At 37.5% G+C, this 14,091-nt stretch overlaps 1 protein-coding gene across 9 annotated transcripts in view; it reads left to right on the top strand.

Annotated features, from left to right (window-relative positions):
• Positions 1 to 14,091, top strand: part of LOC105923295 (neurexin-1a) — a 400,667-nt gene that overhangs the window by 202,272 nt on the left and 184,304 nt on the right. For all 9 annotated transcript variants that reach the window (XM_036126148.1, XM_036126143.1, XM_036126142.1 and 6 more), the window contains one exon: positions 580 to 699. In XM_036126148.1, the coding sequence (XP_035982041.1) occupies positions 580 to 699 (120 nt within the window). The remainder of the gene's footprint in view (positions 1 to 579; positions 700 to 14,091) is intronic.

Here is a 14,091-nt window from a genome sequence, read left to right as displayed (position 1 = left end):
CACTGTCACGCTGCGCTACAGGGTCCTCTGTATTGCGCAATACGCGATTAATTCGAAAAGCTCTGAAATTATTCTTGCACCTTCCACAACAGGTTGCTGTCGTAACAATGGACAAGACATGGCTACAACAGACTTCCTCCGCTTATAAAGCTTATAAATTTTAACTAAAACTGAATTAATACTAATACATTTTATTCATATTTTGTAATCGCATAATTGTATGAGAGGATTAACTGTTTCAATCCAAGCTAAGTATTTATATTGTTAATTGTATCTATACCAAACATAAAAAGTACATGGATTTCACATTTACATTTTATGTTTTATTTATATTTATTTCAGGTGTATACCTTTTGAGTAACTTGAGTTTTGTACCAGTGGACATTGTTAACAGTAGCAGGAACTGCTAAGATGTGACTGTGCACACTGCTAGTTCTGCCTGTTTGTTCTGTGCAAACCTCCATCTGAAAAGCCAATTATCCATATGTTTGACATCACATATATTCTTTTTAGTGGGAATCTGGTGATTGTGTAGCCCGGTGTTATTTTCACAAAGCTGCAATTTCTTTTCCAATTCAGGCCCCAGCACTACATGCCAAGAGGACTCCTGTGCCAACCAGGGCGTATGTCTTCAGCAGTGGGAGGGCTTCAGCTGTGATTGCAGCATGACAACATTTGGAGGACCACTTTGTAATGACGGTAAGATTCTCCCTTTTGATTTTCAACTGGCAAAGTCTAATAAGATTTTTTTTTATTGATTGATTTATTTTTATTTATGTTTTATTTTTTTTACCTGAATATGAGATATACACATCAGACATTTGTGACTGATTTTCATTTTTGTAAAGACCTGACCTGTTGTTACTGACTTTAAGCAATACCATGTTCTCCTTAAAAACTACAGTAGCATTCAAAATATTGTTTCCTACCCTTGGTGCCATGAGCGGCGGTCTTAAATTATTTATATTGGAATCCAAAGCACCACCTTGTGTGTGAGAGAAAGTAGTCGTTGGAATTTTTTCAAAGACAGTATGATTATGCAATTTCACGCTGCCTAAAGCATATTATACATTTAAAGCTGTATTCTCCTGATATTTTAGACCCTTTTCCAAAAGGCTGCTAACATTTCCATATCCAGGATGGTCCATTACAGATGTGAGTTGAAAGCTCAAAATAATCCAAACAAAGCAAGATTTCTGTAAGTTTTTCTGCTGCCCTCCCTGTTTAAAAGCAGTAGCCTGAATAAACGACTAACATGTCATAGAAAATACCTTCATTTTTCAGCTCCTTTACACCCTTTGTTCTCTGTTTGACTTATTTTTTAAATACTCCCCTGATCCTGAAAGTAGCAAACTCTGTTTTTCTTCCTGAGTTAATCTTCTTTCAGTAACTACTTCCACACAGAACAGCTGTTAGCATGAAATGTTTGGTCTCTGTAATGCTGCATCACTGACCTGAAATTTTGACTAATGTTTGAGTTTTGGGCTAAAAATAAGGCAATTGTGGTCATGAGCTGATTCTTCAATGCATTTGTAATAATGATCAAATAAATAAATAAATATTTACTGTCCCATTACTTTTGCATATCCTAATTCAGTAATGTCCTAACTATTGCAGGCCAACAACTTAAAGTTTAAAATAGTCGTGGGCAACTAAAACTTTTTTTTTTTTTTTTTTGAAATAAGGCTGAAAAGGATCGCAAATAGGAATACTCTTTGGACACCACTTTTTTTGTTATTTATTATTTATTTTGCAGTGTAACAAGCAAATTATTGTGTTGACCAAAATCCATTCATCTTCTATTGTTTTCAAAATACATTAATTCATCGTCTTCACTATTGTTAATAGAGCAACCATGTTTTCTCAATGCACACATTTTATATTTTAATAGTTCAATTATATTAATCTCTCTTAAATGCAGTGAAACTGTGTTTCATTTAAACTGACTTCATGCTCATTAATGTAATGCATTTCAGGAAACTAAAGTTATGTCTGCTATGCTTTAAAAATGGCTACTTCCTTATGCAAAAGAGGCAAAGGGGGATTTTGTTTGGCCATTAATTTGTTCTGCAGCAGTTCACACAGTAAGTGGTGAATGGGCAGAGGAGTGAACTGCATTAAGGAGCAAAGGAAGAGAGTGGCCACTTCAGTGATGTCACTGAAGCACAGGACAGCAGTGTACTGTAAATGCTAATGCATTCCGTGTCACTTCCAGCAGTCTGGTGAGATCCTGTCTTTTGTTAACAGAAGAAAGCCTTAATAGCCTTAACACCTTGAAAATATCTGCAGATGGGAGGGAGCTCTAAAAAGATTCTGGTGTCTGTGAGATGTGGGCTTGAGAGCTTTTCCCTGCTTCTTTATTGCCTACCTTTCATACCCCAGATTTTGTTTGCATCAAAAAAGAGGAAGATGGATGCACCGAACCAATATTTTTATTGATGACCTCAACATGAACCTTTCTTCGGTGTAAAAGAGGATAAAAAAGCTATGATTTTTACCTTTAATTTCTGTCACATGTGTAACCCTTTCAGGCCCATAGAGCTGACAAAAAGCCTAAGAAGAAAACTGGATTCATGTTTCCTAAAATTTTAGTTTTCAAGAAAACTTTTTCATTATAGACAATCTGATTTGGTTTGCAGAAGGCTGATGCAAGATACCTGGGGTTCCATAGAAAATCTGAGGAAAAAAGGCAGGAACTGGTTGAGTTTTATCATCCTTGATAGACTGTCATGGAAATAAGAAGATAGGAGTGAGAGGCATCTCAGAAAAGATGCATTTTAACTACAAATGCATGCTTTTGCATAAGTTGTAATGAAATTTACAACTGGGAAGGTGCGTCTAAGAAAGCAACTTTAAATATGGAATGCTAAATGTATTTTTGGGTTGATACCTTTCCTTATCACAAGGTTAAAAATAAATAAATGTAATACTCCCTGGTTCCGGTGTTATTTAGCTCATCAGTAGTCTCGGCAGAAAACAAATCTGAAAACATTTTCCTTTTTGTTAATTCTTAAGCTATACTGCATTCCCCTTACAGTACAACTGATTTATATATTTTTATAGGTGTTAAATCAGAGAAGTTCAACCTGCTTATTCAAACCACACAAGCAGCTTTCAGCCATGTTTCTGAAGAGTCATTGTTATTGGTGTGAAGTAAAAAAAAAAAAAACATGACATTTTGTAGATCAAATTTTGCACCGAAGAATTACCTTAAAGTCTGTAGGTAACTTTTTTACATCACAGATGACAAAAATCAAAGTGGTGTTCCCCAAGAGTCCATCCTGGGTCCCCTCTAGTCAATATCTACATGCCCCCTCTAGCTCAGATCATAAAAAACAACAACATCAGCTACCATAACTATGCAGACGACACACAGCTCTACATCACCATGTCACTATGTGACTATGAACCCATTCAAGCAATGAGTAAATTCCTAGAAGAAATCAATGCATGGATGTGCCAAAATTGTGTTCAACTGAATAAAAACAAAACTGAAGTCAGTATTTTTGGACCAGTAGTGGAGTGATCAGAAGTTAGCACACAGCTTCAGCTGCTTCAGCTAGAAACCACTGATCAGGCCCGAAATCTGGGTATACTGATGGACTCAGACCTGAACCTCCAAAAGCATCTAAACACAATTACAAGGTCGGCTTTCTATCACCTGAAGAAGATTTCCAGGATTAAAGGACTAACGTCTCAGCAGGATCTGGAAAAACTAATCCATGCGTTTATTTTTAGTCAAATTGATTAAGCCGGGCGTACACTGTACGAGTTTTTCAGTCGTGGTACTTATATACATCTCAAACTGTGCGAGGGAACCGCGGGGTTTAAAAGTTCACCGCTCACGATCTGTGCGGCGCGACGCTCGGACGAGACCGGACTGCTCACACTGTACGTCGTGTCCCCTCTGGGACCGCTCACTGTGGTGGCAGAGGCAGGCGAGCGACGGTAGGTGACAGGGACCCAGAGCAGGGGTTCGAGCCCAGCTCTGGCGAAGCCCGCAGGAGGCACCGGGCGTCAGGGGAACGGAGGGGAGAGAGGAGGGACGAGACGCACCGGCGGCCGCGCGGCACGGCAGGTCGCCCGGCCCGCCCCCCCAACAAGCGGAGGAGGGCCGAAACAGGCAGCAAGCGCGTTGCGGACCGCGGAGGAGTGCCGAAACAGGCGGCCAGCGCGTTGCGCGGACCGGACGGCTCGCCCTCCCCAACACCGGCCGGAGGTTGCTTCAGGGACGCCCGCTTCCCTCCCTCCGCTGGCGGGGACGGAGAGGAGGGGAGGGCGCCCCCTCGTAGCTCTGCTTGAACAGCAGGATGCGCTCACGAAAACCTCACGACAGCCGACTGAATTTCAAACATGTTTGATTTTCACCGATCGTCCGATTCCTGATCTGGAGGTAGTCGTGAGAAGCCAGTCCCCCCTCCTCCCCCCCTCTACGATCAAGCTGAAATTCGGCCGATTCAAAAAATGCTCGCACGACTGAAGAATCGGCCCGAAAAGGGGAAAAACTCGTACAGTGTACGCCCGGCTTTACTGCAACGCCGTTTTCACAGGTCTGCCTAAAAAGTGGATCAGACAGCTGCAGCTGATCCAGAACGCTGCTGCCCGCGTCCTCACTAAGACTAAGAAAGTAGAGAACATCACCCCAGTTCTAAAGTCATTACACTGGCTCCCTATATCTCAGAGAATAGACTTTAAAATACTTCTGTTCGTCTATAAATCTCTGAATGGCTTAGCACCTAAATACATCACAGACTTGTTATCAGTGTATCAACCCTACAGACCACTCAGGTCTTCTGGCTCCAGCCTGCTCTGCATACCTAGAACCAGAACCAAACACGGAGAAGCAGCATTTAGTTCCTACGCTCCACTTATCTGGAACAAAGTTCCAGAGAACTGTAAAACTGCTGAAAGCCTGAGTTCTTTTAAATCAAGGTCAAAACCCTATTTGTTTAGGACTGCTTTTGACTGCTCTAGTTAAACTGTTTTACTGAAACATCAATCGTTCAACTTTGTAGTCTAACAACTGGTTTTAATATTTGCTTTTAGTTTCCATTTTCCCATGTCTTTTCTACATTTTATTCCAACTTGCTTTTATTCCATTTTAATTTTTCTACGTTTTACTCATGTAAAGCTCTTTGCGTTGTACTTGTACTGAAATGTACTATATAAATACGTTTGCCATGCCTTGCCTAAAGTGATTAAAGATAATTGCAGCCATGACTAGTAATTTAACTCTCAGAAGCATAGTTGCTTAAGAAAATAGTAAAATATATCTCTCAAACTATACAATCACAGACAAGTGGGGTTGTTATTCTGCCCTCAATGGACCCTCATGAACAGTTGGGCTGGTAGATTAACTGTATTTCAATGAAAAAAACTCTGTTGCTTTCATTTCAATGCACTACCACCTATAGATGCAATTAAGGAGGAAAAAGAAACATGCATACTGCAGTAACTATTACAACCAGTTAATAAATTGCCCAAAAGGTTCGGAGTATTATAGCTGAATTATAACATCTCTGAGATTTCTTATTCATTGCTAACGCTAATTACCATTGCTGTTATAGCCTAAACAAGCAGATTACTAAGAACTACAAGGTTGAGCTAAGATCAACACATGCATGATCCATGTTCTGAGGGAGTTTCTCTGTTACTACTTTTTTGTTGCTTCTAATCTTTGCTTTTACGGCAACACCATTATGTTGAAATCGTTTCACAGTGAACAGCTTTACAAAGTTTGAACCAGGTTTAACCAGAGTTTTAACTCACAGTGAAACAGTGCAGAGTCAGCACATTTGACAGACACGTGTTGGTGAGGCTCTGCTTACTCCGCCTCAATTACGAGACCAAATATGTTGTTGGTTTACTGATCCGAGAATTATTTGAAATATTATAAAAACTGTGCTTGACAATCAACTGAGAGGTTATCTTGCGATAATTAAAATGCTGGTGTTGGACTGAAAACACGACTCCTAAGGGGGGGGCGGATGGTTTTTTGCCTGTTACAGTGTCACTTGTGGCAAACGTCTATTTGGATCAAACTTTGCTGTATCATCTGAGTTTTTGACAATCTTTTATCTTCTGAGTTTGCCCTGCTCTGCTTTTTTTCTGCTTTTTGAGGATATTTTATTGGGGTAATTTTTATTGAGATAATTTCCTCAGACATCTCACAGCAAAGAAGTTGTGAGGCCTCTTCCTCTTATCTTAGTAGATCTGTTGTGATGTAACGGATGTAAGATCAATTTTGCTGAACATTTTCTGAAGCTGGTGATGGTTAGGGGGTGGGGTAGAGGCAAATAGATATATAAACACATACATTCAGTTGATTTTGCTTAACTTTTCCCAGAATCGTAGCACATTGCTGCAAATGTCGGCTATAATCACTCTCCATTTCATTGTTCGCTGTTTCTTGATTATGAATTCTGTGTTACAGTGTGATAAAAGCATTTCACTTTCTCATAACAGTGTTTCCCCTTTTTCCATTCAAATTAAGTAGCAAGATGCTGAAACACAAAAGAAAACAATCTCTTTATTATCCATCAAAACATTTAATCCCAGTGATGTATCCACATCTTTGGGACAAAAGGTGTTAGCTCTATATTTAGAGAAGCAAATTTAGTTTCTAAATACACCCAGTCAGTTAAAAGAAAAAGAAAACAAATACATTTTTTAATCCACATAAGGCAAGTCCTGACAAATATTACTCTTTTACCCAGAAAATTCTGCATTTAAAATGACGATTGTTCTACACAAAGTTCAAAAAAAATTTTTAGCAGCCTTTTTATGGGTTTTAAACTAAACCCACCGTTGAACATATTGCAGTTAGTAAAATGGCCTGGTACTTTAGACCTTATATACCTTATTGTGCTCAAGTTATTTGGTGTTCTGCAACAGCAAAATTATGCTGAAGATTGACACAAAGTCGAACGCTGTGAACACTCGAGTACCAGGCATGTGGAGTAGTTGCAACAATGCATTTTCTCTTCTCTGTAATGTCTGCTGGGGTTTTATAGATTGCTCTACATTATGTTAAGAAAATTGCTTGGTGTTTGTTCCATATGTGTGTGCGTGTGCACGCGAAAAAGAGAGAGAGGGTAACTTTAACTCCAATTTGGGCTTCTTGAGGGAATTAGCCTGCAGTGGTCAAGCGTCTGAGGGTAATGTACAGAGACAGGGTGGTGTTTGTTGTTGAACTAAACTGGGTCGTGCAGAGGCCAGAGTCGAGGGTTGGCCCTGGCCTTTATGCAGTTTTTCTCTTGCTTGGTCGCTCCTCTTCCGAGTCCTATTATCACAGCCATTAGTGCCATGTCAATATTACATCAACAAAGAGAGTTGTGTTTCGTGTCTAGACTCTGTTGTCTACAGCTGAACTGGCAAAGATACGCCGATCTCTAAAAAGTTCCAGTGCTTTTAGGTTGGCGGCCTTTCCTTTGTCCTTGTACTCTGACCATATTCATCAAAGGACCCAGATTCAGGTTCTAGTTTGTGATGACGTGTAATAAAATTTTCAGTTGTTTCCAGTATCCATTCATAGGTTTTTGTAAAGCTTTGACCTACCAATTAGGATTTTTGTCTGATTCTGATTTCTAAAGACTTCCCTTCTACAAGTGTGCATTCATTTTTTATTTATTTTTTTACAGAGTGCAAAGGTGATGCCATGTGTGAAGGAGCTGATGCTGTAATACATTGTTTTGCAGTTTTAAAAGAAAGAGTTTACATTTTAAACTTTCTGTAGCATGTTGTATTACCAATATCAGAGTTAGCAGGATTGGTATAATCAGTACAGTTGGCTCAGGGGTTATTATTATAATATCAGACCTTGTGTGTATTGCCTACATAAAGTAGATAATTATCTTAACTTTGAGATTTAAGGGTGTTAACGTTCCCCAGCCCAGCATGTCCCACAACAGACTAAGGTGAAAAAAGGATAAAACAGAGCTAATTTGGTGTACTGTGTTTACCCTTCCTATTATCTTTATTAGGTCTTGCTCGTTCTAACTTTTCTTTTACACCTGACTGAACGTCAGATACATCTCAGCATGTCTCATCATGTCTAGGGAAGCGTAGTTTTTTTCCAAACAGCTTCGCACATCTCTGTGCTTCCTCTGAATCCATTTTTAACCACACCACCGACGCTGAAAATTGAGTAATATTTCGACACCATGAAGTGTTTCTCTCAGCTCATACTGATAGCAGTTAAAGTTTGTGCATTTACATATCGAGATACGCTGAAGATAAACTGATTTTTGTCAACAGATTACTTTTTGTTGCGTCCATAGTAGCAACAATGAGGCAAATAAATCAACTGCCTCACCATTTTTAAAAGTTGGGGAGCAAACGTGTTTTTTCTACCCATTCATGGTCTGCCAAAAGATTCCTGCAGCTGTGCACGTTCTATTATTTATCATGATACTGTTTTAAAATACCAAGAACAAAATATAAAAAAATTAAACAATTACCAAATGTTATCATTATTCTGGTTTGTCTCTAAGTTGGTTTGATTTAACTCAAGCAAGTGTCCTGTAGTCCGTTTCTGTTGCATTAAAACTACTATTCATAAAAACAGCACCCTAGGTACTAATTTTGAAATAAACCCAACTGTAAAGTTTTTCAAATAAATCAGAAGTTAAAAACTCGCAAATAATCAAAGCTTTTGTTGTGTATTGAATCCATAATTTTCCACATCAAAAGAGAGTGTCTTATCTGTGTGATCCAAGGACCAAGGTAATTGGTATTTGGATGAGAATTATTAAGTTAATGTTGCTACAGTAGCTGTTAGTTAGTGTGCACATAAATTTAAAATAATGAATAAGTACCTTTCATTTTACTGAGTGCTGGAGTATGGTGAAATGATATGAAATGATATCTTAAAAAAATAAAAGCTCCCCCATTTTATAACAGTCAGGCAACCATCCTGGCATCTCTATTAACATAAGTGCGCCTTATACATATACATGTATGTATGTATGTCTATAGAGTTGCCTTTAATTGCCTGTTTGTGTTGTAGCTCATTAGTCATCATTCTTGCATTGACCTAAAATATTGAAAATTCAAGTAGAGATGATCAAATTTAAAAAGCATAGAAAATATAAAATAAAACAGAATGTATTCAAACACCAGTTTGTTTTTCTAGAAGTTGCCCTGTTTCCACACTGCAGCAGATCCTATTGTTCTTAAATTATTAAAGACTGTAATAAATAATTTATGTAAACATTTTTTTTTACCTCATTTAGCCTCTTGCAAAGTTTTAAGTATTTGTCTTTTTTTAGAATAAGGCCTTTGTGCTTTAGAACGCTGCTGTCTAATACCTCGATTAAACCCAGGCATTTGTGTGCTCCAGATACTTGCATCCCTTTTCCTCTATTACAGCACCCAAGGATAAGACCATTTATTCTGGTTTTGATAAATATAGGAGGACACCCCTACCAGTAATGATGCCAGAGGAGGGGGATGGGGGAAGCGGTGGGGGTATTATCTAAGCCCTGGATATGGTCCACTTTTGTTGCGTTTCAGCCAAACAGATCTATGGCTTTGAAAATATTTGGGTCTCGTGTGTACTGAACGCTTGGCATAGCTTTGAACAGACATTGTGCCCCGAGATATGAGAGAATCAGTCTTAAGTGCTTTTGTGCATTCACTTCAGTAGCCATTTCTTCAAATGTGCAAGGATGCTTGCAATGATTGTAGTGTAAAGTTTAACCGATCGGCTGAAAGGCAATAGAGGGCTAGATAGCAAAGCTGCTGTCTCATGGCCCCACAGAAAAAACTCTTCTTGTTTTATTAGTATATATGACAGGTGTATATGACGGGTATGGCAATTATGATAAAGAATACTTGACAAGTGGGACTGAACTCGCATTAACCTGCTTGGACCCAAAACTATCAACAATTTGTTCCAATACAGACTGCTGCCTGTGCTTCATAGAGATTTTCTAAATGAGGTCTTAAATACAAATCAATATACGTTACAAGTGAACTGGGGAAAATTAGTTAACTGCAAGAAAATGTTCACTGATTATCGCCCTAGCCAATCCCACACACAATATACCTAATAGACCCAATCTGTGGTGGTTAAAAAGGCACTTATTTCTAATGTACTATTACCCTCTTAAACTCAGGCAAAATTTGTCACAGGAACCAGCTCTACTTATATGAGTACCTCAGACAAAAATAGTGATGTGTGAATTGAGAGTTCAAGTCACACATCACAAACTCTTTTCATAGGTGGTAGAAACCTAATTGAAAGCTTTTCATGTTGTAATATGTGTAAATCCCCTTTCACACTTATAAGTCATATCGTTTAATCCTACTCATCAGTAGTTTAATGAAGCTACAAAACTGCAGATTTCAATTGCTTCCTGTTTTCGTCCATCATTTAGTATTTCTAATATGTCTGGACCAGTTTTTTATTTTATTTTTTTTGTCATCTTTGTTTTCTTTGTTGCAATTTACAGCAATATTGCTTCCAATTCAGAGCAGGTGGTCAGTATCCAGCCTGATTGATCCAGTATTTTTTATGCTAATTAATTATCAGTTTTAATTAGTTTTATTTTTAGTTTTTTGCTTATAAAATAGTGTGCCCATTTGGGGGCAAATATAGCTTTCAGTTTCTACCCTGAAAGCTAGGCCAGTAAAATGTCAGTGCAACAAGATATATTTGGCAAGTTGGGCAAGTTACATGTACAAGGAATTATGAACAGTACTTTTACATAAAAATAAATGACTCGCAATTCACTTCTTCTGTGGACAAATATACAGCGCATCAATAGTTTTGAAGACCTGCAGAACTGTCTAGCAGATTTCATTGTTTTGGAGTCTTTTTCTATAACAATATTCAATAGATATTATTATTATTATTATTATTTCATTGTATCTTATTTATTTAAGTACCTTGATGTAGTCACAGTAGAGTTCCATACTGTATGTTTGCTTCCACCACTTTCTACAGATTAGAAGCGAACACAGAAGTTAGCCAGTTACAGTGCAGCAGCGAGAACTTAATGTTTGAGGAGTTTTTTATTAATTGGTAGTCTTGGGGGGCATGTTGACATGAGGTAAGAAGCTTTTGTTCCTCCACAAAACACTACTAATTAAAGTGTTGATACAGAGTCTCAACTAAAGTATCCTTATGGGAGGCATTGTAACACTGTGCATATTCCCCTCTCTCATAAACTTAGGCTATTGAACATGAAACCCAGGAGAACTACGGTGCTAAAGTATCACTGAGAAAAAAGTTTGCTTGCTTGAGTTTAACTTAAGTGCTTAATGACAATTTATGGCTTCTTTTCCCTGTCAAGACAAGTGAGAGGAAAATAAATTAATGATGTTTTGTATTGGAGTAATGATGTTTTGTATTGGAGTAATAATGTGTGTCAGGCCCTGAAACCTTTATGATATGTTGCTGAAATGGACACAGCAGCAGGCTTCTTCTCTGATCTAAATTTACATTTTAAATATCAAAAAATCAAAAGGATTTAAAATACTTGTTTTAAAATGTTAGGGATCTTGTTGGATTATAATTTTAATTACTTTGTGTGTCATGTAACAAAGCATGTTGGTACTGTATAGTTTCCCAATGGTTTCCCAATATTTAAATTTAAATTTGCTGTGAATTAGATGCCATGTAAAACACCCACAGTACATCAAAAGGAGCTTTTATAACTTGAAAAAATAATAACAATAAATTAGGAGTCATATTTTTGATAAAAACCAGCGGTTTTATCACATCTAACTGCTGCTGTGTTCTTCAACATGGACAGCCCACCTGATATTTACTGGCAGTAGAAGTGATCAAAAATAAATATTTTGCAATAGCATCAAACTCTTAAACCAGGAACATTTAGTGGTAACTAATTGACACATTAAGTGATAATGTTTTATTTTTTCTACATAATAACTAGTTACCCCTGCTGTTATTACTTGGTGCATCTCCCTTTCTCTTTTTTCTAACATTTTTCAAGGGTAGATGGTACAGAGAGAAAACAACTTCCCTCTAGGTCTAGGTTGTTCGTAGGCTCCCTCCTCATCATATCATTCAGAAGGTTCATTCTGTGTGTCTCACACTAGGGGTCAGAGATTACAACAATAAACTCTGCTCAATGCATCAATAATTTAAAACATAATCAGTTCACAGTCACTTGCCTGCTGCTGAATTTTTTATTCCAGTCAGTCCAATCCAAGTTCCTTTATCTGCTTTTTTTTCCTCCAGTCAAAGCCTCCTGAAATTCTAATTTTTTTTCCCATTCTATACTCTTTTTATTTATTTATTTATTTATGTATTTATTGTAGTCTGACTCTGCCATTTGCATCATGTGTGAGTGACATTCGTGCCTGCATATCTGAGTTGCCAGGATTGTGATTTTGATTGATAAGTATGATGAATGAATCTGATTGAATGAAGAATGAGACAAAAAAGCACTAATTGGCCACAAGAGCAGAAATATTTTTATGCCTTCCAAACTTTCTATTGATAGCAAAGAATATCAACTCTTTTTTTAATGAAGCTCTCTTTGGGTTTCCCAATTATACCATTCTATGCAATACTTTGGAAATGATAAACGTTTTACAGGTTATGTAATTCATGTTAAACCACATGGTTATTGATTTGCAGGATTGATTTTGAATACAGTCGGATATCAGCTGGTTCCTTGGCTTTCTGTTTCTTTTATCATATAATTTCCTTCTCATTGAAGCATCCCCTATAACATGAGTTACAACCAAATGTAATTCTCCTTTGCGATTATTAATTATTTTTTTTAATTGAATTTAACTGAATATGTTTAATAGTCATTCGCTGTATCATTCCACTTCATTACGTTTAACATATTTCTTGGACTGAATTGGTGTTGTTTCTACGTCGTTAGCAACATCTGGTATGTATTTCAAGTCAATATACAAAATATTTTCAATACTTTAAAAATGTGTTTTGGTCAAGGGTAGTTTCCAGTGGCTAAGAGAAATGGGTAATTGGTAAATGAACTGAACTTATATAGCATTTTTCTGTAGTGACCGCTCAGAGTTTTACACTTGAGCCACATCCACCCAATCACTCTTACTAACATGCACACATTCATAGACCGATACAGTTATTGGCACACAACTTGGGGTTAAGTGCCTTGCCCAGGAGCACATTTGCATGTGACAGAGGAAGCTGGAATCAAGCTCATAACCTTCTGATTACAAGACAGCTACTCTACCTCTTGAGCCACATACGCCCCATACAATAAGTGTGATGTCATTTTTATTTCCCTGTGAAACAGGAAGTCATACATGATCATGATGAGACAATACGATTTTTTAAAATGTCATGTTTATTTAAGTAGTTATTTATTTGTTTTATTACCAGGGCTGCCTGTAACAGGGGCATTGTATGATGCAGTATTTATTAAACCGTTTTGGATCAAATACATGTCTTGCTCTGAAGAGGGGAAAAAATGGAACTGAATTGTCCTTGAGCTCGACTTACTCTAAGGGTTTTAAAGCTAAAGAACAGGTTTTATGTGTGTCACTAATCAAATACGGTCTTATCTACAGACAGCAAGGTTGGAAAGCACACACAGCTCTGTCAGCACTTTAACCAAAGTGAGTGCAAGTCAGAGAGCTTTCTTCACTTGATCGTTTGCAGTAGATGTGTAATGAAATTCCAATTTTGTTTTGTGAAAGAACATCCTGTTTGAGCAAATGCCTCCAGCTTAAAACACTGGAAATGTTAAAAAAAAAGTACCAAAATATTAATAAACTCTAGCATTTTGATGAATCTCTGTAACCTACTTGTAAGACTGTGTCTCTAGTGTTTGTAGTATTATAGCAGATCTTGAAAGCATCAGTTTCTTAGAACTTAAATCAGTTTTTTTCCACTAATGTGAGAAATTAAATTGAGTAAAGCTTGTGGTTCGACAGTACAGAGGCAGCTGGAATCAGATTGTAATACATTCAAGCATTAAAAACTCTGCTTTAGCTCCATACATATTCATATTTTGACACAAATGCTTCTCCTTCTGGAAGGGTCAGGGGCTGCCGTTGCTGCTTTCCACTGGATTTGATGTTTTCTTGTGACGTTTGCATTCTGAAAGATACCTTTAATGTGTTTGA

Source organism: Fundulus heteroclitus, chromosome 22 (assembly GCF_011125445.2).
Source record: "Fundulus heteroclitus isolate FHET01 chromosome 22, MU-UCD_Fhet_4.1, whole genome shotgun sequence".
NCBI lineage: Eukaryota > Metazoa > Chordata > Actinopteri > Cyprinodontiformes > Fundulidae > Fundulus > Fundulus heteroclitus.
Note: the sequence above shows the minus strand (reverse complement) of the source record. Positions and strands in the feature narration are given on the sequence as shown.